A 26,540-nucleotide genomic window follows, 5' to 3' on the forward strand; every position below is an offset into this window, starting at 1 on the left:
GTCACACAAAGTGGTATTTAAATATTTTTTATTGGCACATGTAGATTTTGTATATTTATATATTTTATTGCTTAATGCCGTTTAATTATGTGCCAAATGTTGGAAATTATATATACGTAATGTGCGTCATTCTTTAGCATTCTTTATCAATTCACAAAGAAAGTTTGTTATTCATAAATTCAAAAAGACTGTATTTTACATAAAAATTTTATAAAACACTTTAATTACTTTTTTTTCTTAGATTATAAAAAGATATTAATAATTTCTATTTTTTTCCTTAGTGTAACAATTTTAAAAGTATTGGAAAAAAATTGAAAAAAACTACAGTAGTTTTATTTTTTTTAATTTATATATGTACCTTAAAGTCATTCTTCAATCATAAGAAAAGATAATTTCTCTATAGAGATTGATACTGACGATACTCCAGTTTTGCATAATTTGACACAATTTTTAATTTACAGCCGAACTTCTTTGTCAGCTGAAATTAATCGGATCGTTTACGATTTCAATCTTTATTTAGTCACGGCATATATCGGCAAGCGCCTTATCAGCGTTATTTACGTTATGTTGACTTTCCACTTACCTGCTACCCGCAGGAATAAAATCCGATGAACGCAAATCAGCGTGATTGTCGAATACCGTCAAATCGTCATCGCTGTCGTCGTCGTCGTCAGGAAGAAGTAAGACATTCACGAGAAACCTGTTTTGGTGTTATCCGGAGATTGCTCCACTGCTCCTAAGTAAACTATCTTGTTCTCTCTCTTTCTCTCTCTCTCTCTCTCTCTCTCTCTCTCTCTCTCTCTTTCTCTCTCTTTCTCTTTCTCTATTCGCTAGTAGATTATAAATGTATTTATTCTTTTTACCTGAATAGATTCGAATAGTTATCTGCTATCAAGTTATAGAGATCTTGACTTAGAACTTTTACTAAATATATTTAAAAAGAGTATTACAAAGTAATAGGTGTAAGAAGATTTTCTCTTAAGTATAGGAGAAATGTCTATGTAAATGTTTGGTAAACAATTATTTTATTTCCTTTGTGTACGAATTAATCTTTGAAATAAGTACAAAAAATTAAAAAATTGATTCTATTCATTCTTTTATACAAGTTACATTTGTTGATCTATGTAAAATTAAATCGTGACGTAAATGTCATATTCAAATATTTATAATCTTAAAAAGCTTGAAAAAAATCTCCACATATCATACATCTCTCTATTACGGAAATGATCATACAGATTAAGGGCCGATTGTTTCATCTTTTGGTAAATTTTACTTGTTGGATAAGTAGCAAGATTATCCAATCACATGCGCGGATTATCAGATTTATCTCACAGATAAAATTTACCAAAAGGTGGAACAATCGGCCCTAAAAGAATAATGATATAAATTAAGAGTTTGGAAGTAACGCGTTACTTTTTTATTTTTCGTTACTTTTTTTCGATAATTATTATTACTTTTTGTCTTTAACAATAACGATAACACACATCGTTATATTTTTATAGTAACAATAACGATTCAATCACTACTTTTATCGTTATGTACTTTAATTTTTATTGGATGGATCGGATTGGATCATATTTCGATATTGCTGGCGCTGAAAGATGTTTCGCTTTTGTGTACTTAGAAGTTGTGTGTCGTTTTATAATAAATGAGCAAAACACAATATTTAAAAATTTTTTAAATGGTTATGTAAATATACAAATATATATTTACAATTTTACATTGTATTATGTATAATATAATAAAAGATTATTATTTGCAATATAATTACCGAATTTAAATAAATATTGTTTTTAAATGTTATTTTTAATGTCATTTTATTAAGAATGTATATTTCAAGACTCCAGTACTGAAAATCCGTAGCGTTTATGTAATATGAATTATGTAAGTATATATGTAAGTATATATGTAATGTGAAACTATAATGAAAGATTATTATTTGCAATAAATATAATTATAAAATGTTTACTTTCTCATTTTTATTTCTTAAAAAATATTTCATGTTTTATATTTTAAACTGCATTCCGATAGTTACTATCAGATTTGAAAATTTGTAATTCACATTACATACATACTAGATTTTCAGTATACTGGAAGTGAATCTTGAAATACATTCTTAATAATGACATTAAAGTTTAAAACAATATTTAATTTAAATTCAGTAATTATTTTTAAGTTCAGCTCCCGACGATTGTTTCTACCAGATTCGGTCGTTTTTTATGCAAAAAATGAATTATGTGTCAAATGATCCAAATTTTTATCAACGTTGTATGTGAGGAAACTAATTCAACAATTTTCAGAAAAGTAACGAAAAAGTAATGATGCGTTATTTTTTTAAGTAACGGTAACGCGTTATTTTTAAAATGAGTAACTAGCAAGTAACGGTAACGAGTTATTTTTAACAAAAAAGTAGCTGTAACGGTAACGCGTTATTTTTTTAAGGTAACGTTCCCAACTCTGTAAATTAGTATTATCGCACTTTGTAAATTAAAATTATTTACAAATAATTTAAGAAAGAATAGAGATAATCTATAAACTCTTTAAAATATTCTATGTAGTTATACCTATATGTATACATATATATATGATTTTACATATATATATATATATATATGATTTTTTAATTACTGAAGATGCATAAACTTAACAGTTTTCAATATCTAAGTCTGATCGTTTTCTCGATGTGATATATCAAAAATTATTTCGCCTGTATACTTATATGTATACAAACACAAAAAATATGTAATATATAATTATTAATAAATTACACATTATATTACAATTAAATATTACATTGAATTAGTATGTGAAAAGAGCTATAAATTGTTCTCTCAAGCATTTTGTAGAATTTCAACAGCAGATAATTTTCCTCTTAAGCGATTCTTCGTGGCGAGACGAGCATATAATTAGACATATTCTTGCATCTTCGTCGTATACCGTCTAATGCCAGTCCGCCATGTAATTTGCTAATATTGCAGTGGGTTGCACCTGCAATTTCGACCCTCACGTAGGCTTACCACATCATATGTTTTCTTACAAGCCTTTAATTGTTTTAATATATCGAAAATTGCTACTTCGTGCCTTCGCTCGAACGTGGATTGAATCGCGATCTTTTTGATGAATTCTCATTAACGACCCACGCTTCCGTTCTCGATCGTAGACCTCTATGCAATAAATAATAATAGAGAAAAACTACAAAATTATTAAATTATTAAAAATTAGTTAAATCCTCTCACCATTAGTGTTAGTCAGCATTTCTACGAGCATCATTAATCGGTTCTTCTTCTCTTCAATCACTTTGTAGATTTTTTAACCGATAAAATCGCGAAAGGAAAATCTCTCAAAGGAATTTCTCAACTCTCTCATGGTTTGACATTAATCAGTGGAATTAATTTTCCCGCGTGCCTCTTGACTCTTTGCCTTTGTTTTAATTAAGTAGCAGGTATACCTGCGCGATAACGAAGGAATCGGAGAAGTTGGTGAGGTGATGTGTAAAGACACTGCGAGACCATATTAATCACGTTTCTCGAAGACAAATCTCGTCATCTCTCTCTTACGCTTTATCATCTTTCCCTCTCTCGTCCTACTCGCTCTTTCTCCAATGTCAATGACTGCTCTCTTGGGGCTAGCTGTGACCCCCCGTGTGAACGAGTCTCGTCTTTCTGTGTCTCGCTCAGCCGGAATGGTGCTTTCACACGAAGGTGAAAAGAGCGCACAATGTATGTACCCGCATAATATTTGACGTGGCGCGCGTTATATCACGCAAATAATGAGAGTTGTATTAGGCTGCGAAATATCTCGACCCCTGCAAACACCATTGACAAAGTACTCATTACGTGGCGCGATGTACCGGCACTTTACACACCCACAAGATCTAGCTCCCACAAATAAAGAGATTACTTTTATTTTGAATCTATATAGAGCGTCTCCGAATTTTCCAAACAAACTGATAGTATATTCTATGAGCTCGGATAAGGAAAAAATGTCATACATAGATCTTTATAAGTGATTTATTAAAATGTTGTAACAAATATAAATTGTAACATATATAAAATGTGTCAAAAAACACTCAAAGTGAGTTCTGCGCCATCGTGATTTCTGTGCTGTGAGTTGAAATAAGAAAAAAGTATATATAAATCTTTAAATGCTTTGTTAAAAAATTCATTAACATGAGCACATAGCAATTTGAAGTGCAAGTTTAGATAAAAGTTTGACCGTAATTCATATATGCAATTATCTTAATAAATCGTTTATTATTATTTAGGTAAAAATGTTTTTTCACACATTTTATATTTTTGTTATAACATTTTAATAAAGCACTTATAAAGACTATGTCTATATAACTTTTTTTTTTCTTAGAGTGAACACTGAAAAGGCTGTCAAAGTTTGTGCGATAAATCTAGAAACACCCTGTATATGTGGAGTTTGTCGTTAATCAAATAATATATGATATAAAAATGAATGGGAAACATATAATAAATGAAGAGAAATAAACGATTTAAAATTTATAGAAAGAATCAGGGGATTGATTATGTAGAAGTTGATCTTGGAGAAGAATTTCAAAATTACAAAAGTGAGCAAAGTTATAAGAATATTTATAATTTCATATAATGAGAGAGAGAATTTGCTCACTTTTATGATTTTCACTTTATTTCAAGATATACACAATCGACTTCCAAAATATAGATAAATAAAGGATAAAATAGAAGAAATAGATAAAAAGTAAGTTAAGTAAACTCATTATTTATAATATTATATAATTTATTTATAGTAATACAATATACAGATTTAATTAAAAGTACAATATTTATATTACAAAAAATTACAATAAAATTTATTCGATATAACATTAAAAGCGTAGGCAGTTTCGATAATTGAGTGAGTCGGAACGCGGAAATTCGCGCGTGTTCGGTCGAGTAGGCTCGTGGACGCGGGTTACTTGGAGAACGAACCTTAAACCTTAAGGTTGAATAACGGTTCTTCCAGCGTGCGTGCATACCTACCTCCTATACCTACCTATACCGTGATGTCTCTACGGGAGGATCGCCGCTGTGCCGCGCCGTCGCGATTTCTGTGCTGAGCCTCGCGAGCGATGCAGCGAAAAGTCCTGGCGAACGAAGGAACGAACGAACGAACCTGTCCTGTCCTTCTTCGCCGCGAACGCAGCAGGGTCGACGCACCGAACGTGACGATATTTTGACGTTCCCGAAGCGAACTCCACTGTCGCGGGACTCAACTCGACACGTGATTCGCGCTCGATTTGCAGTTGCGCAAGTTGGACTCACTCGCGGTGTACAGTAAACGAAATATAGAGATGCAGCAGAGAGAGATGTTAAGACTGGAAAAGACGTTGCTACAGAAACCCGATAAAACCATTTTTGCTAAAATTATTCTGAGAAAAAAGAGATGTTGAGAGAGAAAAAATTTGTACTGTTAAATATTGAAAAATGAAATTTAATTTATTAAGTTAAATAAACTTCATCTCTTATTTTTCATTTTTAACTTCTAAGTGTGTCGAAAACATTCACATTTAATCAAGCTATTTCTATGATTGCTATTTCTATGACTTGCTTTCAAAGTAAACAGCGTTTGTATAATATATTCACTTAGTAAGTAATAAACTGAATAAATTGAGACATTTTATGAGTTAAGTTATTTAACTCCATTATTTTAGTCAAATTAATGACATATTCAATAGAAGCAGTGGCGACCTACAGGAATAATTAAAAGTAATTAAAATTAGATATAATGTGATATTATATTAAAAGAATCTTCGTTAAAGCTATATAATAAATGTGTTAAAAAATTTTCTTAAAGAAATTGCGTATATTGGTAGTAATAATATACATAGATTTGCACATAAAAGAGATATATTATAAACGTTGTAAATATACGAAAAGTATAATTACTAATAAGAGTAATATTGCAAATTGTTATACATATTTTCTTTGAGGTACACGTTGTAATACTTTACTTTATCAACGTCAGATGTAAATTGCAATAAAGATTATCAACTTCACATCTTCAATTTCTCTTGTTGATTTATTCATCTCTTGTGCGTAACTAAATTAAAATAATATGTATGCTATATATCTAAATGATAATTTTGCTGGCAATGCTTCTGCACTTTTGCTTCTTCATTTATTTATTTCTTCTGCTCATGATTTAAATTTCTTTATCTCATGCATAATTCTGAATAAATAAAGTGCTATCCTTTGTAATTGCGCAACTCGCCCTTTCAATTGCATAAAGTATCAACTTGATAAATCATAGCGTTTACATGTCGACCGATTCAAAAGCTAATCACAACATTCTTACGGTACGCCTAACAATTTAATTAACCTGACAATTTAATGACGGGAAAGTTATTGTTCCACAAGAAACGAATGATACACTACGACTGTCGGTTCTTCTTATTTGAAGATAATTATTTTTCTTTATCCTTTTCCGCTCCACATTTTGTCGTGACGTGGACAAAAACATCTTCGTCATCCTCAAGACATGACATCCAGATATTGACCTCTGTGACCTGATTTCCCCTTTTTGCTTGAATTTCTAAGACGTAAGAATATAATTTGAATAATTTATGTGAAAAGGTAATTTAAAATCACAGTAAAATAAGAGCTTACTGAAAAATTACAGAAAAATTTTTTATTTTAATTTTTCAATTTCTGATTAGCTTTTTTTTCTTCTATTATTCCAAGTTAAAAATTAATTATCTTTCAATAAAAATAAGATAGATACTGGATCTTTTCATTTATTTTCTTTTTTTTAAGTTTATATTTTCTTACGCTTATGTTTTACGAAGTTAATTTTATTAACAGAAAACAATCATAATTTATAATGTTTTTCAATTTTCAGGATATAATTATTTATGATAGCAATAAATATAACCTGAATTATTTCTAGCTGAAATTTTTATTGTAAATCAATTAAATCAATTTTTTTTATTTCCTGAAGATATGTTTCTTATTGATGATTTTTTTTACTTTTTGAACTTTGTATTATTTATCCATTAATATATATATTAATTAATTCTAAACTTTTAATATCATATATTTTATCCTAAATTGTTTTATAACACTTTTAATATTTCTCCCTTCCAAGTATTTGTCGCAAACTCTTATCGCATGCGTGAAACTATGATTTCGCGCACCCGCATGGAAACTCTTGATAATACTGTTTAACGACACACTGCATCCCGACAGTCTGAAATATTTTACAACGCTTTCCACAAATATAATCCTGCCTGCCATTTCATTAAGTTAAAAATTATTTAGTTTGATTTAGTATAAAAATGTTTTTGATATACATACTGATTATGCAATACTGATTATAAATACTTACAATTAAATATTCTTTCATTTCGTTATTATTTATGTTACCTGACATGTTTAACCTGGGCAAACTTTTAATTGAACAAATTTTATAATTTAATTAATAAATTATTAATTCAAGAAATACTTTTTCAAGATATCTTTATTATCAAACATTAAAAATATACACTACTAGACATATAAGATATCACTAAAAAAAAAATCGCAGTGTATATGGAAAGTTGTTATTTACATTTCCTGACTCGTCGTTAAGAAACATATCGATTAGCAATTAAACTCGATACGGTGTAGCATTTTGATGATCGATAGGATGATATGAATGTGTCCTCTCCTACGCATCTTCCTCTGTAAATTGTAAAGATATGCAAATCATCTGTATGTTATGACATCTGAGACGTTTCTCCAGATAATTACTAGTTATTTATCACAACTGAATTCGATACCCATGTATATATACAATATATCACAATAATAATAATAATAACTTTATTAAAGTACAAATACTAAGAGAAATATGTGTTAATATATATACAGAATAATAAAAAGGAAAAAAAGGTGCATTTCAAAAGGTGAAGCGTTTGCATAATGCTACTTTAAGCCTCTTAAACGCGTTCTCCAAACTTTTGTATCAAAATCGATCATTTTGCATCTCAGAAAATTCATTATCACACATAAGCATTACCGATCGCGATAGAAACCGAGTGAAAAGGCCATATTAGGCATCCGACGCGGTATAATCGCGTCGTCTACCACGAGGCATTACTGTCGTCTAATGTACGTCCAGTTTCTCTCTCTCTCTCTCTCTTTCTCTCTCTCTCTTTCTCTCTCTCTCTCTCTCTTTCTCTCACGCCCCCGCTGGCTGGGGCCCGAAGAACGACCGAGCGAGTCATGGCGAAACGAGACGAAGTGTACCGAGGGGCCCCATCGGCGGCAGGGCCCCCATCCGCCGTCACCGATCGGCGAGATCGCGACGAGCCGAGCTCTCGCGAGGTGTTCTCGGCCGACTGGGTCGCGAAGCCGCGCGCGATCGCTCGTGTTACCCTTGCTAAATAATTTATCAATTACACGGAGGATAATGCGCTCAGATGCGTGTTGATATTTTGGATCGATAAATCAATGACAGGTCGGGCTGTTCCGAAAGTGGTCTTCGTATCCTCCTAGAAGTGATTTTTAGGTACGTCTGAAACTGTAGCTGTCATCGAAACTAAAGTGGTTTCCAGCTTGAACATATTATGTGCAGTGCAGTCGCGTCCAGTGGATGCGTCAAGTGAAAATAGTTTCATGGAAATTTGGATGTTAAATAATATATAATTAAAACAAGTGAGAAGATTTAGTAAAAATAACATATCCTTAAAATAATATGTCATTTTATTTTTGTATATTTTTTGTTATTTTTATCCGATTGCCTCGTGTATAGATAAGGTTCGTAAAGGGTAAGCGCCTTCATGATCATTACTTTTCATATTTTTCAATTTCTTTCATATAATTATATTTATATTTAATGTACTGAAACGTATGAGAACAATATTAAATATAGCTATGTAGAATATACATATGTATTATCCACGGTATTTTTTTTTAATAAGAAATGAAATAGAATTTAATAGTGCGGTTGAAATATATTTATTTCTAGAGAGAGAAAATTTATCAAATTGTACAAGCTCTAAATATTTTCAAAAAATGTAAAATAAGATTTCATATAGTCAATTCATAAGTTCATTTTTGTTTTATGTCTTTCAAACATAAGAAAAATAAATTATTCTATAGCTACTTTTAAACATAAAAATCAAAACGAAAAAAGTGTCTTGAATCAAATATGCTGATATGATTGTTTGCAACCATATAGCTCATCTTTAGGCATATCTCGTTCTTTAGAAATGGCAGTGAGCAACCGGATGTGCACGCCTATTCGCGTTTAAATATCACATTAATGCAAAGTGCTCATATTTTACGCAATCAAACTCGTCTGCTCCTTTTCAACGAAGTTTAAATATGATGAAAAAAAGTGCATTGATTATTCCGTCTTTTTAGCCTCTTAATTCTTCTATTTATTTTTCTTCACTTATTTCTTTATATTTGATAAAATATTTTAATTATAAATTTCAACCTACTCTTTTTTTATTTGTATTTGTAATATCTAAAAATCATTTAATTATACGTATAAAAAATATGCTTTTTAATTTTTAATATTGAAACTAAAATTATTGATCAGGTAACATAAATGAAGCTGTAAATCAATTCCACTTTATGTTCAAGAAGGTCTATCCAACTATTAATTCTTTGCTTTCTTTTTCTAAAATTAGAGTAAATCAAATCATACCTCAAACAGTTATGTATAATTAACATGGAATTTTTGAAAAATTAGCAATTGTTGATAGACGCGGTGTTCTCTTTGGCTTAACTGTGTGAGCTATGTAGCAACGATGTCATTCAGACACACATAGCAAGTAATTTCCTCGATCGCGATATCCAATCCTGTTCGAGACATTGTCGCTACACCACCGGATGTGAGCGCAATGACTGTTCTCAAGTTTTCTCGACTGTCAGAGACGGAAGTGCATGAACGGCCAGGTGCGTAGATACATGTGCGTTCGTGCGATCGACGAAGCGATCTTCCGTCCCCTACATCATCTTCATCGTGTGTGTTTTATCATACATCACCTTTTTAACGAATAGAGTTCAATTTCATTGGGTGTCTTTTGTTGTCAAATTGAATTTCTCAGCGCGTTGATGGAAGTTGCCGATTGTTTGCCGTAAAATTATTCATGAAGACTCGCGCGTATCGAGTTTGCGACGGCAAAGTAGTAACTTGCATCGCCGAGTATGGAAATTTTCTTCCTGGGCCGGATAGCTGGCAACGCTTATTGGTATTCTACTCCTTTGCTAGTCTATCGCTATTCTCTTGCACGATTCATTGTTCATACTTGATCCGATGTGAGACTGAGACAAAAAAGGAAAGAGTAATACAATCGGAGAAAAAGAGAAAGAGGGAAAATAAGAAGGAGAGGGAGTAGGTAAAGCGGACTGCATTTCATTATTGCAACACGTGAAATCGCGAAGTACTAGGTGAATAAATTTGAGAATCATTTTACACGCATAAAATAAATAGAACTAGATTGAATCAAAGCTCTTTTAAGATGAATCGATCAATAAATTAATGCCTTTGTGAGCCACTCGATCTTGGTGTGAAATAGTTCCGTTATTTAATTTCTCAAACAAAAATCATACATTTTGATCCTTGGTTTGGATCCTTTATATTTGATTTAATTATTAATGTATTTGTTCGGCATATCCAAATAATATATGCGTGCGATTAATTGTAATTTCTATTCATTTCATTATTATACCAATGTGATCAGGAAACACAATGATTTCGTAAATTTAAATTGCGACATTAAAAAGGATCCGAACCAAAAATCGAAACTTATGATTTTTGTCTGAAAGATTAAATAAAGAATCTATTTCACACCAAGATCCAGTACATGGCTCACAAAGACATTAATTTGCATTGATCGAAATATCATATTTGCGTAGTGTGACATTAAAGAGTAATCGATAACAATAAATTCGTAAAGATTAAGATAAATGAGAGATTAAGAAGGGATGAATTAAAAGCGTCCAGACATTATATCGTAACAGCATTACGGAATTAAGCGCCATGCTTTGTCGATCGATGTGACTTAGCGATCGGTTGCATTAGCGTAATTTTTCCTTGAGTACCCAACGAATGGGAATCGTACGCGTACCCGGTGAAACACCTACGAGATACGGTCGCGAACGTTGTTGGCACCGAGCAACGAGATGTAGCAATCTTTCGCGCATGGTATGTTGAATCTTTTTATAACAAAAAGAGCCTAGATACGATCGTCCGTGAGTCATTTCGTCGTCGGCATGGCAATCAGTCGACGTATTCCGTCGTCAGAATAAGGCTTTTTTTATGCATCTTATAGCGATTTATCATCCGATCGATTAAATACTCGTTGAAAACTCATTTCAAATCCAGGAAGAGACAAATTGTCCCTTGTGATTTAATAGTGATCACTCAATACATAGTAAACGTTTAGTAAAAAAAAACAGTTATTGCCAGTAACGTCAGTGTTGAACCATCTTCATTAGAAGGATTCGAAGATATCTTGAGGTCTAACTCATCATTGCAATTACAACTAATCGATTGGTAAGATTTTGTAATGTTACGAAAAACAGTTAAGAAGATGTATTCGTCCAGATTGAATAAAGTTCGCAACTATTAATTGCATAATTGCAATCGTCAGCTGCGTGACATTTGAAGTAAATATCTGTCTGATTATATATAACGTTATAAATAAATGTGCACAGACTTGGTTCTCGTCCATAACATTCATCATGTTGCTTATTCACTTAATTAATCATTAATTAATTACAAGTGTACAAAGGTGTCAAGTGAACCATATAAATTTTTGTATTGATTCAATAAGCATTTCCTTAACGTTCATATTTTTGAGTTTTAACTTTTTTCGTGATTTTTAAGTCTTAATCTACAATATTTAATGATGTATCAAATATAGTTTTTATCTCTGCAAAAATGATTGGAATTGGAAATTTATATATCCAATATATAAATAAATATTATAAATATATGGAACAGTTTAATGAGATCAATATTCAATAATACAATTTTATAGTTTAAATAAGTTTGTTTTCATTTCATCTTAATTATTTTTTACAAACATATTTACTTCTTATCGGAATATTTTTTTATTCACGTTCTAAACGGTCACCAAACTTTTAGTATTCCTACTTTCAAATATCTAGTATAGAAAAACCTGCAATTCTTTCATGATGTTTTCATTTTATTAAAAAATACATGTAATACATCCTTAAGAAACAGAATGAAACGATCGAAGTCGATTGTTCGGTCGGAATATTTTTTGATTCACGTTCTAAACGGTCGCCAAACTTTTAGTATTCCTACTTTCAAATATCTAGTATAGAAAAATCTGCAATTCTTTCATGATGTTTTCATTTTATTAAAAAATACATGTAATACATCCTTAAGAGACAGAACGAAACGGTCGAAGTCGATTGTTCTGTCTTGTGTATGGAATATTTTTTCAAATATCTAGTATAGAAAAATCTGTAATTCTTTCATAATATTTTCATTTTATTAAAAAATATATCTAATATAATCATATCTAGTATAGAAAAATCTGTTCTTTCATAATATTCATTTTATTAACAATAATAATTTTTATTAACAATAACATAATTTTCATTTTATTAACAAATACATGTAATACATCCTTAAGAGACAGAATGAAACGATCGAAGTCGATTGTTCTCAGGGACCGACCGCGATCGTGCACATATCTCGCGTGTGTATGACGGGATCAAAAAAATTACTAATACCGTAATTAACAACGTGCTTATTCGCGCTTGACGAGGAAGAAAATCTGGCGGCGCGTAATTTTTGCAACCGCTCAAGTGTGATAAAACGGTTGTTTATGGAGAAGAACACACGTCACGTGCCTTAGTTGCATGAGTAAGTCTTGGTCATTAAGTCGAGCGCCACGACGATGGCGATCGAGATACATCCGCTGCTCATAAACTCATTCGTTTCTGCCTCTTGATGAATAATCATACACGCCGATATAAAAATATGCATATATGTGCAATGAACGATGCGAGCAGCTGTTAATTACCCGCGCTCTCAACTGGGAGCAAACAATAATTAAACATAACTACGTGTATACCGGCGATAAAATCACGCGTTGCACTTGGCTGCGTAAAATCCGACGCCCGAGGGAATAGTTTAATGCTTGAATAGCATTTCGGGCATTTCGTATCGAGAGACTTATTATACAGAGTGTTTCTTAAATAGCAAATACTAATCATGTAGCGTCATTCCTAATTAAAAATTGAGTCGAAAAATCCTCTACAATTTAGCAATTTTCGCAACGAAATTTTGGTTAACGAAATATTAATTTTTAAATATTACCGGATAAACGCGGATCCGGCTGCTCAATTATTAACTATCACGAAAGTTGCAAAATAGAGGACTTTTCGACTTAATTTCTATTCAGGAATAGCGCTACATGATTAGTGTCTGCTATTTAATAAACACCCTGTATATTTGCCTGATCGCTAATAAAACAAAAACAACGTAGAACAATTGTCAAGTGCGGTTGAAGAAATAGTGTCTTCTTTTAGCGCAACAATTGCGCGTGCGTCACTTGAATATTCTCTTCAAAAGGCTTTTTCTTCAGTTGAGTCTTTATATTCATGAGTCTGTTCTACCACGATCGCGAGGTTCTCCGCGAAGATGCGAAGTTCAGCGCGACAGGCCGACGATCGAAGGTACCTCGGGATCTCCTGCATCCGGCTTTGTTGTGTTTGCAGGAGGCTGAAGGCTGATCTACAATACCTGAGAAGAAGGGGACTACTCAAGGCGTCCGGCGGCGGCGGCGGCGGCGGCGGCGGTGGCAGCGGCGGCGGCGAACTATCGCATCAAGGACGCAAATGCGCACGATGCAGTGCGTCGTTCGGTAGATTTTACAATATTGGCACGACTTGCACGCGCTGCAGACACCGCGTATGCCGGCAATGTCGCATTGAGATCAGGAACCACGCAGGAGATGACAAAGAAGTCGAGTGGATCTGCAACATTTGCTACAAGATTGCGTGAGTGTCTCACTTGAAATTTCCCAAACTCAGCCGTTTCTCTGCAAGGAATTTTTGCGAAAGATCAAACATTGAATGTCAATTTTGTTTATTATTTAATGTTAGTTAAATATTTAATAACAGTTGTTTATTAAATTTAATAGTAATTATAGTAAAAAGATATGTTGCTTTTATCATATGTATTGCAATATACAAGAAAAATATGACTGGAACGTTTTAGTAAAAAATGCGACAGTTAAATGTTTTCAAAATAAAAAATAAAATCTTGTTGATTTTTGTATAATATTATTTCATTTCTTGTAAAATTTCTTGTAAAATTTTATAAAAATAGCTTCACTGACTAATGCAAATAGAATAAAATTATACAGAGACAAAATATTATAACAAGCAAATGAAATATGTGAAAGTAATGCCGAATTCAAGTTAAAATAAAGAGTACGTTTTTTCCGTATCGCGCAATTCTTTGTTCTCTGCACGTTTTTTTATGCGCTCATATAGTTTCAAACCCGTTCAATTGCAGAGAATTACACGTCGTTACCGGCAAATGGATGCACGAAAGTTCGATTTCCAACAAATCTGTCAGCGAGAAAACAGCACATATTCCAGTGGACATATTGAATCGCAGCATCCGACGAGCTTGGACGATTAATGGTGCGTTCCAATATGTATATATAATTAATCTTCCGTCGATGACTCGGTAGAAAGTATGAAGAAAAAGAAAATTCGTCTTTAATAGACAGCGAAAGCTATTAGAGAAATATTAGAGAACGTTAATTAATGTTACAATTATAGTAATTTTCATGTTGATTTCCTACTTCATGTTGTTTCCTCATCGAATCATGATTGCTTCCGCTTCATTCTGCATGACAGCGAATTTACACACAATAAAAATTATTTTCTCTAAAGGTCCTCCAACACGTTGGTTAGCTGCGAGAAAGTCTCCAGAATTGCGAATATATCGCAGTTTACCGTCTCGCCATCAGGATTATCAAGATCCATTAGAGGATTCAAGCTTCGATGACAGAACATTATCGAAGCTTGAGAATTTGCGAGAAGGCAGTTTGAACGTAAAGGACTGCGCCGAGGATGCCGGTGACAAGTGCAGAGATGCGATTGAAGCGATCGAGAAGAGCACATCGATCAACGAACGAACAAAACGAGAGAAACCAATCGTTAAAGAGGAGGAAGTGCCATCATTGGATATTATAAGATTTAATAAGAGAAGCGAGCGCTCGGGTAAAGAGCAGGAGGATTCTGTGCAGGAGCAGTGCACACCGAGAATATCACTTATAAAACCGCCAAGAATCCTCGTAAAGTTTATATCTCCGGACACGAAATCGAGCCCAACGAAGCATGGCGAGAGAAAATCAAATATTCCAATTTTTAAAAGGAGCTCCAAGGAGTTCGAAGATATCCGGAGCCCACAAGAGTCACCCAAGCGATCGCTTATTCCTCAAAGGTATCACTTCTTTCTTTATTTTATAAGTATTCAACGTGACTTTAATTTTATCAACAAATTATTTAAAAATGAATATCATCTCTCTCTCTCTCTCTCTCTCTTCTCCTCTCTGTGATAGACAGGCCTAGAGAAAAGTGACGCACAGGTCCAGAAATAGTTCCGTCAATTTGTCGTATCTGTCGTTTCCGAGATAATGGTTTTTTTCGTCTAGATCTGTGCGTCACTTTTGTCTAAGCCTATCAGAGAAGAGAGAGAGAGAGAGAGAGAGAGAGAGAGAGAGAGAGAGAGAGAAAGAATTCATGATAGCAATAGATGAAACTATTAACTACTAACAATAGTGAAACTATTAATTATTAATTATAAACAAGCAATTCTTGATTAATATAAATAATTAAATAATTAAATACATATTTATTTTTTATAATATATTTTTAATAATATATTTATATATATTATACACATTATTATTACTTATTAGTATTAATATATTAATACTAATTTACATTATTATTCTGTAGATATAGAGGAAGCACTGATGATCTTCGTCGCAGTCGTGAAGACATAAGCGTGCCGAGCTTGATTCCAAAACTGCTATCCTCCCGCAGTAAGGAAGAGCGATTGAAGCGGCAAGACAGTAAGGACGACATCCGTCCTTTATCGAGATCTGCACGAAAGGATTTCAAGGAAGAGAGCAAGTCACCGCCACTTGTCGTTTCACAAACGTCCATCAACAAGGACGAAGTCTACAAGGGAATAAGAATCTTTCGTCGTGAAAATAGTCGCGAGGACGTGGGCAGAGACAGCGCGAATTCGATCAAGGAAACCGCGAAAGGAAAGCAGCAGGAGAAGCAAGAAAGAACGGAGGTTGTGGGCGGTGCAGCAAAATTGAAAGCTACCGACGAGCCGAACAGAACGAGGTGCGAGGACGGCAAGGACAACGCCAACGACGCCGAAAGATTGTCATCGGAAAAAGAGGAGGCACATGCTTCGATCGAATCGGATTCAACAGTACTGGACGCGCAATCAGACGAGAAGGTTGATGCGAAACACCAGGACGCAAGGATGATCGACATGATCATCGCGGAAAACAGGACGCAGGACGAGCGGATGCGGGAACAGGATACGATGGTCTTGGGCAACGAGGCAATAGACGAGAAGCATTTGCTAGCGACCCGAGAACCGATCGAATCCATCGTGGAAAATCAGGGACAAGACAACGAAAAGGAAACACGGAACGCCACCGAACACTTACTGGATATTAGCAGTGATGGTGACGTCATTGGAATCAATGAAAGAAAGGGCTCGCTGGAGATCGGTTATGGAAAGAGGCCGGACGAGTTTCAAGTGGTCAGTGAATATACTTGTGTATTGTTTGTGACATGTGGGCGCGATACACGCGGGCGTATCCGCGTGTGTGAAGGTGTTACCGACATCCTTTGCGAAACATAAGCCTTTTCTGTTGAGAATTAAATATATTCGTGATATTTCACTTTTCACTTTCACTTTCATTAATTATAATATTAAAAACTATTATATATAATAAGAAAAACTTGCGTATTTAACAGCAGAAAAGCATTATTAGAACGTTCTTATACAGGGCGTTAAAAAAACATTCAGTATTTATACGGTAGTACACATCATATTACAAAAGCCTTAGTAAACATAGGTCTGTATAAAAGACAATACGACACTTGGAGAAAAGATGTCGTGCTGATAATTTATTCCAATTCCAGCAACATTTCTCGTTAGTACTAGCAGAGATCTATACTCAACAATTATTTATAAATGGAGTTTGTGCTACAATTTTTTCAATCTTTTAATATAAAACGGAACTTCTTTTTATATTTTTATACGGAAGTATAAAACTATGAAAAAAAATACTACTAGAACTGTCATTATTTCCTTCATATTAATAGAATGTCGTGTTAACTTCACGGATACCCAAAAGTGGGTCTGTAAAATTAGCACGTTCTATTAATACAAAAAAGATAATGATAATTCTAACGTATTTCATAGTTCTTTATAAAAATAAAATTTTTATACTACAAAAAATTGGAAATATAACGTGTTCTTCGTTCGAATGTAGCATGATATATCTAGTCTAAAGTACAAGAAACAGATAAATATTTCAACTTTTAACTCAGATCTCAGTAGTACTATTCGGAATTTATCAATATATGTAATTTGAAAACAGAATTCCAACAATTACCAATTTTACTATTTACATTCTACCATATAAATGTGCGCTGAATGGATTTTTAATATTCTGTATATTTATCAATCATTATTTTCACATAAATAATTTTTTTATCAAGTTATATTAAATCTAAACCTTTTTTTACACACAAAATTTTAACTTTTCTTTGAAATTTATTATATTTTATTAAATAAATTTTTTAGACAAAAGATTTTCAAAATATACATTTTACTTTTCTGTTTAATTTTTTTTAAAGCAACAGTTAATTTCAAGCGGGCAAAATAAAGAAAATAAAGAATAAAATCACTACTATTCTGTTGCTTATATAAGAAATGACGAAATAATATTCTAACGGTTTCTTGGCAAGTGGCAGGAAAGTCTTATTCATAAAAGTGCTAATTACATATTTATGAATCACCTATAAAGAGAGAGAAAGCACTTACATGCGTTTGATTTTTTTTTTATGATTATCGAATTACTTAATAGGGAGTTTTTGCAATAATGTGGATCCAGATGTGAACGGTAAAATCATGTTATCTTTTTTTAAATTAATTGTTAAGGGGAAGATAACGTGACCTTAGCATACACCATATCTGGATAAACGGTATTACAAAAACTCTCTAATATATCACTTCTAATTACGGTCGTGTCCATATTATTAAACAGGTAAGACGAAAGTTCTCCAAAGAAGAATTCTCAAATCCGGATGACACTGACGATACTCCAAATAAGCGTTGTTCAAGTGTAAGATGATTGCATACAAATTTAATATTAATCGCAATAAATTCTACTTAATTTCGAAGAATTTGTAGTAAAATATTTATCGATGTTTTTAATTGTAACAATAATAATAATTGGTACACATTTAGAATTTTTTAAATTCTGAAACATAAATTAATTAATAATTAAATTGTATTCAAATTAAATTATACATACAAATTTTGGCTTAATTACGTATATTTTATATTACTCATGTTATTATATTACTGTACATATTACTTGGCAGCCTGAAGGTTTTGCAAAAGTTTAATTGAATTCTCATTTTATTAACAGCATTTATCGCCAGAAGCCAGTCCATTGAGTACAAGATCGTCGAGATATAGTCCTCGGGAGAGCGAGAGCGAACCCACTCCTGCATTGCCGCGTAAAACCGGAGGAGACTCCTGTTCCGCCTCCCAGAGGATACGCGACGCTATTACGAGGACCAGGAGAGAGTCCAACAGTAGCACAAGATACGAAAGTAGCGGCAGCGAGAGTGTTAGGTGTGTTATTCATGCACTTTGACGATATTAACTATCTTTAATGTTACAAAAAAAACAACATATTGATGTGTGCATACATTTTTCTTTCGATTTTAAAATAAAAAAATCATACTAATTTTATAAAAGCAAAATTACATTCTTAAGATGCAAAAAATCTCCGAAATCAGACATTAGTTTTGTGTTTACCATGTAGATTAAGTGAGACCGGTTTACACGGATATGCAGAATTGGCAAGGAAAGTAAAGTTCTTCGGAGGAAATGGTAATGGCTCGGTTTCGTCGACAATCGGTGGCGATGAAGTTGTGCAACGCGACAGTGCAACCAGCGCAGGCGAGGATGAAATCAACGAAGATGGCCACGACAGAACCGGCCCAATTCCTTCGCAAGGAAGGACGATGTTGCGACGAAGGAGGCAGTTCGATGCTCAAGGTAATTACAATTGTAATACGTGATTGTAAAATTATTAAAATGTACATATAATTTTCCTAATTATATAATTAAAACAATAATTTTGATGTATTACATTCGTTATTTAAACAATTGCATATTTAAATGGATTAGAAATCGAAAAAAATTTACTAACACTCGTTCTTAGACACTCGTTTAATTATATAAATTTTCTTCGTTGTTAATTGAAAGAGTTTTAGTTTTGTTTGTTTTCTCTAAGTTATTTACATTTTCAAAAAGCGTAACCGTAATTAATAATAACAAACAGTGTAATTATCGTATAGTAACTAAGTATCGTTTCGCTTTCGCGACTGTCTAGCTGCTTTGACTGCCGATAATTGTCATAATTGCTCAATCGTGTACTCACGCGACTCTCAATTAAATTTTCGATGTATGTTTTCATTATTTTTGCAACAATCGCTCAGAATTGAAATATTGTGAGATTTTTTCCTTTGTTAATAAGTTTACAATGAAATGAACTTTCCTTGATTCTTAAACTTGAATTCATTTTACGATCTGCAGCAGATATCTAGATTAATTAATATATAGATTAATTAATATTAATAAAATTATCGTAATATGAGATTAATTTCTCATTCGAGTAAAATTCTTATCTAGATTTTTGATTAAATTTATAAGCATACATAGAAATGCTCCTTTTCATTCGTTTATTTACTACCTATTAAATTTTTATTTATTACCTACGTACTTTACTATCTACTAAATATTCTATTCACTAAACAGATATAGCAATATATCTACGTATATAAAGAGTATACGGCCACTCGTAATGATAAGCTCATCGATTATCGAAACCCTTGGATAAACGTCCTAGTTGAAAGCGGTCAGTATTCTCTAAGAAAACCGTGCGAATCCAGTGATGTCTCAGAGTTAAAAGACACATTTAAATCGTGAGACAATAAATTCATTTTCGACTTAATATTGCGTCTAAGTGTTTTGCGATAGTAAAATCATATCTAACTAAAATTACGTAAAAAGTATGGAATACAATAATTCATAAAATTGTACCGTAATTAACGTATCGTGAACAGGTTAACAAAAGCAAAATATCTATTAACGAGAGATGAATAATTAATACAATATCGAAAAAACATTCTTATTGATTTTTATCGCTTTTAAGAAAGAAGTTTTAAGAAAGTTTTGCTGATTGATCTTATATTCTTAATTATTATCTCAATAATGTCTCGAGAAATATTAGTAGTTTTTGCTTGATATTATGTCAATCTTTTCCCTTCATTGTTTCCAACGAAATCTCCATTTCGTTTTCGATAACCATCACGTTTCAAGCAGGAATATTAAAAGAGCAATTACTCTTAATCTCGTATTTCGTCAGCTACGAGAGATTCGACGGAATGCGAGAAAGGAATGCATTCAAAGTTTAATAATATTACATAAAACGCTTGACATGCACATTTCGAATCAATGTCAGTCCTCATAATCTAAACACACTTGTGATTTTGCGCGATACCGATTGTAAAATCCGAGTCGAGCGCAAATCACATGACTCACTGACGGATCGATCGTTTTATTTTGTAAGTCTCACTTCGTGATTTGTTTCGAAGTGTATGCTTTCTGCAAACATGACGTTATCAAGAATACTCCAATTGTCAATCACGTTTCTATTGTCGATGTACTTTCTCATTTTCTATGCCGGAATTGTCGTGATTTTGTATTTGCTGTTGACGAGAAGTGATTAACAATCAACATCAAAATGTGACGATGCTTCTTTTTCTCTTTTAACGTTTTCGCAAAATTATTTTTGCCAAGAATGAAACAAAAAATAGACAAAAGGTATGCTTAATTTGTTTATATAAAGTATATAAAGTAGACTACAAGCTATCATAAATTAATACCTCAAATGTTTCATTTACTCAAAGTATATTAAATCTCACTTCAGTCCTCAACCTTGTTCGACAACCATACCCTTTCCACTAATTCGTTCATTGTTATCTTCTCTACATCGTCACATGTTAAATTGATGGCTTATTATCGCCACGTTTTGACATCGCCATAGTCTGCTCATGAATCTCAAGATTCTCGTCCTAAATTCCGAATAAAATTCTTATCTGCTCATCTCTACCGTTCATTCTTGCCCGAGTATGATCGTTTTAGCACGGAATCATCCGGACGTGGAGCGAGGCGGGTGGGCAGCAGGTGAGGCGAAGCGAAGCAGGGCCCAGGGAAACAGCATAGGAATAATAGTGTAACAACGTTCCCTGCTGGCACTGTATAGTACGCTCACCTGCGACGCGAATATACGGGGTGTTGCAGAATCACCGCTCGACAAGCGAGGAATAATAAAATGCGCAGACGTGATAATTGCGTGAATTCGCCGGATTATAAAAAAGCCACGAAAAAGCTCCCGTCACTCCTGTATTAAGGATCTTCTTTTGATACGGTTACATCTTAATCGATATCAAAGATAAGAAAAAAGTACAATAAATTACAATTTGAATAGATTTTTTTTATGAATTACTCTAGATGGAATCGCAGTACTCCGAAAGCCCCGATATTAATAAGATTCTTATATTTAAAATTGTCTTAAGAATATATACAGTCTCTGTAAAAAATAAATTGGAAATTTGCTTTTTTCGTATAAAAATAAATGTTATGCACATATGAAACGGTTCGATAATGTCATTATTTATATTTAACAATACAGTTTTATAGTTTAAATAAATTTTTTTTCATTTTATCTTATTTTTTAAGAACATGTACACTTCTTATATGAAAGAATTTTTTACTTAGGTTCTAAATCGCTGCTAAATGTTTTGTATTATTTTCAAATACAGTATAGATAAATTTGTAACTTTTTTCGATATTTTTTCGACATTTTGTTAAAAAATACGTGCAATATATTCTTAAATATAGTCTTAAGATATCACACAGTATTAGCATTTTAAAAGATTACTTAAGATTTAAGATAAAACTTTAAAATAAGAACCAACTATAATTACCGATCTAAGATCTCTAAGTTTTTGTTCACGGAGAAGATATCTTCACCGTTTTTCGTCATTGAAATACTCTTTTTGTCTGTAGTTAAAATAGGGTTGCAGGCAGGAAAAAAGAGCCGGAAGGTAGCGAATTGCTTTATTGAATTAGTCACCCGATATAGCACGACGCAATGCACTATAGCGGGATACTATGTGTTGTAGTAAGGTAGTGACCGACGCTGCACGGGATTCAGGTGTGCCCCTTGGCGTAGACGCTCTCAGTTTAGCGGCGGTAGCCCACGCGAATCGCTCGCCTCACCTTCTTCGAGTTGGCGTGGTGACCAAAGCCGCCTTTATTTCGCGACAAGAAAAGAGAATCGAAGAATTCAAGCCTCCGCGTTGCCGGTCTCTTCGGTTTCTTGAAAGTGGTGGCCGTAACGTCTTGAGCTTTCCCAATTTGAGTTTCCTCAACTTTCATATATTCTCGGATGATCTATGAAAGAAACAATATAATTCGATAAAATAGTTGAGAAGGTACATCTTCGTTAACATGTGAAAATGAGTTTTTTTTAATATCGAAAAAAAGTATTTCTTAAAAAGAAATGTGTGGTTACATCTTATTCCAAAATAATGACATCGACAAAAAACTTTCTGCATAATAACTTTTCATGCATTTCAGAATTATATCTTTGACATAATTCTAAATTACATACACAGTCACTAGTCTCTTCTCGTACTGTGAAAGATATTAGTGATGATACCAAATTATAAATTTTTTGAAAATCTCTTGCAGATTTTTTTTAGATCTTATTTGAAAAATTTTTTAAAAGTTTTACAAAGTGTGTAATTTTGTAATATATCTCTAAATGTATGTGTCTTTACGTACATGCGATGACAGCCAAATCATTTGAGAACAACGAAAAGATCAGAAAAATTTGAGGTAGAACTCTAAGTTGTTTGGTAAGGCTTCACTGCGGTCATATTTCGGTGCATTAATAGACAGCGAGTTGGAAACGTTTTGCGAGAGTTGGGGAACATTTTATTTGACGATTTTGCTGACCACTTTTTTACGAACAGTCACTGCACGCTTCACTTTAAATGTAATAAGTAATATCTTAAAGTACTAATATGGCTTTGTGATTGGTGTATGACATTTGAAAACTGTACTAAAATAGTTTTGAATACGTATAAGAACTAATTATGAATACCTACAACTTTCAATATAATATATAAACTATAAACTTTCAATCATAATATTTAATTTTGCAAAAAAACTAGATTAGATAAGATTAAATCGAAATTGAAATAATCAGGTTTATGAAAATCAATTTCAATATTTCAATTATGAAAAAATAATTATAAATAAATATATTTTATGCAAAGCAATTAATTATATACATAATATTATGTTAAGAAGTCTATTGTAATAACAATTTTATTTCTTTTTATCGCATGCTATTCTCATAGAGTTACAATTAATGAAATATATACTACAATATATGAATACAATTGCAAACAGTGAAAACTCCAAAAATTTATCGATTTTATGTCGATGCTTTTTAATAACAAAAAAATAAAATATAATTCTCTGCGAAATTGGAAAAAGATTTTATCGAAGTTATTTCAGCCATTGATAACATTTTAATTTCCTAAAAAAGAAATTTAATATCTCTTTCAAATAGAAAATTTTAATTTCTCAAAATTAGCCTATCATTATATTCTACTGCTTGGTATTTCAATAACCCCATTTTATATCTTTAACGATAAGCTAAATATAATTTCATATTTAAAGTGGATCACATGACATAAATTATAGACTTACCTCAGGTTAGCATTAACAATTGTAGACTTTAACGTAAGTATGAAGTCAGTCCATAATTTGCAAGGTTTATATAGATGCATATTCAAAGTAGATCTTACGAATTATAGATTTATCTAACTCTAGAGTTGACAATTGCAGGCTTTAGCATAAAAATGGTTTCTTTCAAATGATATACAGAGTGTTTGATAAGTAATAATAAAACTGTCGCATAGGAATAGAGCGGACTAACTGAGTCGTAACGTCTTCTACAATTTTCACAATAATTAACAAAATATTAATTATTAAAAATCGCCAAATATTGGTTTTCAATAATTTTTTACTCAAGTACTATTAACTTTACAGAAAAACAGCAAGTGACAAAAATTATTTATTTTCTTCTCGTAGAGAAGTTTGCCTGTTGAGTAAAAAATATGCTGTTTTTTTGTTTATAATTTTTTTACTTATAATTTTTGTTTATAATTATTTTTTGACATTTATATTTCGCGACTTTTTCTAATAGAGAAGATAATATGTAGTATTACGATCCCCATTTATATTTTATACGATAATTCGTTTGTATAATCAAAATTTAAACTTAAAACTTAATGATTACATTCGTGAAAATATATCATTTAGGGCTCTGAGATTTTTTTCAGAATTTTTTAGTATCACATATTCTCATGTTTAAAATAGTTGCCAATATAAGAAAATACAGTACTAAAAAGTAAAATATTGATAAAAAATTTTGAAAAAATTCTTAGAGCTCTATAAGAAAAAGTAAACAATTTTTTTCTTTTGCAATTTTTCTATAAAATTAATAGTACTTGAGTATAAAATTATTGAAAATATATTCGGTGATTTTTAGTAATTAATATCTTATTAACTATTGTGAAAATTGCAAAATGGTACAAGATTTTTCGATTCAGTTTAGTCCGCTTTATTCCTATGAAAGAGTTTTATCATTACTTATCAAATACCTGTACACGCGCACACACACGCGCAGAGAGAGAGAGAGAGAGAGAGAAAGAAAAGAAATCGATTTTGAATTCTATTTTTGATATGTATACTTCATAAAATTATAGATCTATTTCAATTTTTTCTTGTCTATTCAATTTTCATCCTCGTTAAAGACTTAAATTCGCATTTTCAATTATTCTTATTTCACACAAATTGGAATTTAGAAATCTCTCTTTCATTTGATCTACACTTCTTCCATCTTTGTTTCCGTTTTCTTCTTCTCCCTGTCCCCCCCCCCTCTCTCTCTCTCTCTTTCTTTCTCTCTCTCGCAACGCCATTCACGAGAAGTCAGGAAGGTACGGTTCGTGGTAATAATACGAGGGGCCCCCGCGGAAAAATCATACACACGGTCAGAAACGACGGGCCTCCCTCGTGCCATTGACCAGGTAATTCAACGACGCGTAAAAAACAGGCATATAAATGCGCCAACAAAGCAGGCCCTGATTCTTCTCTTTCGTGCCCCATTCACGCTAAACCGCCACGACACTCGATCGTATCCAATTTTTTTCTTATCGTACATAGATACGAGAAATACATAATTTAAAACAAGCGAGTAATGAAAATTTTAATTAAAATAAACAAAGAAACAAAAAAATCTCGAAAAATTATAATTTAAAAAACAGATAATAAAGGAACTGAGAAACTAGTAAAATAGTTTTATCTCATTGCAGAAAATCTGTACTACGTTGCATTGTAAATAAAAACGATGTTATTCTCTTTTTTCGAGAGAGGAAAAATCTGAAATTGAGAAAAGGTTTTAAAAACATTTTTGAGAGAATCATTCAAATTTTTCGTAAAGAAGCGCCGACAGGATTACGCAATCGTTTACGAAGGCAGTTGTGAAGCGGATTTGCTCGCTCGCGAAGGCTGTAATTTATATCGAGTACGTAGTAGCACAGTAAAAAGGTACTGAGGGGAACACATAGAATTAAGGCGGTGTAACATAACCAAGGAGAGATTTAGACGCCGCCGCGCACCGTTCCGCTGGCGGATTACGGGCTAAAAGCGCATTGTGTTTCGAACTGTACAATAGATATAAATCCAATCTTCCTACGTATGTCGCTGACACGCGCGTGAGCAAAGTCACAAAGTACAAAGAGTTTTTCGCGCACGCGATGTATTACGTTGCTTATTATCATATCACTTTCCTATCGTCACTATTATTAGTACTTCACGAATGGTTGAGTGTATGTTTTCTTCTTTTATGCATCGACATATTGTATCATCTTCAATTTAAAAAAAATTATTGATTAAATGGATAATCTTGAAAAGAAGATATTTTCGATTTTCGATTTTAGCAAATTGTATTGTTAGTATTCTGTGTGTTTGGTGATTACAATATTATAATATATGTACATATCCATTAAATGATGTTGTTTTGAAATAAAAATTAAATTTTAATAAATGTA

At 32.4% G+C, this 26,540-nt stretch overlaps 1 protein-coding gene across 2 annotated transcripts in view; it reads left to right on the forward strand.

The window, feature by feature from the left end:
• The window catches only part of LOC105151231 (uncharacterized), a 62,842-nt gene that overhangs the window by 5,996 nt on the left and 30,306 nt on the right, over window positions 1-26,540 (forward strand). For both annotated transcript variants that reach the window (XM_087409818.1, XM_087409819.1), the window contains exons 2-8: window positions 13,713-13,994; window positions 14,515-14,645; window positions 14,901-15,453; window positions 15,972-16,800; window positions 18,317-18,394; window positions 18,704-18,912; window positions 19,106-19,341. In XM_087409818.1, the coding sequence (XP_087265944.1) occupies window positions 13,713-13,994; window positions 14,515-14,645; window positions 14,901-15,453; window positions 15,972-16,800; window positions 18,317-18,394; window positions 18,704-18,912; window positions 19,106-19,341 (2,318 nt within the window). The remainder of the gene's footprint in view (window positions 1-13,712; window positions 13,995-14,514; window positions 14,646-14,900; window positions 15,454-15,971; window positions 16,801-18,316; window positions 18,395-18,703; window positions 18,913-19,105; window positions 19,342-26,540) is intronic.

This window comes from Acromyrmex echinatior, chromosome 9 (genome assembly GCF_024713525.1).
Source record: "Acromyrmex echinatior isolate Ae372 chromosome 9, ASM2471352v2, whole genome shotgun sequence".
Classification (NCBI taxonomy): domain Eukaryota; kingdom Metazoa; phylum Arthropoda; class Insecta; order Hymenoptera; family Formicidae; genus Acromyrmex; species Acromyrmex echinatior.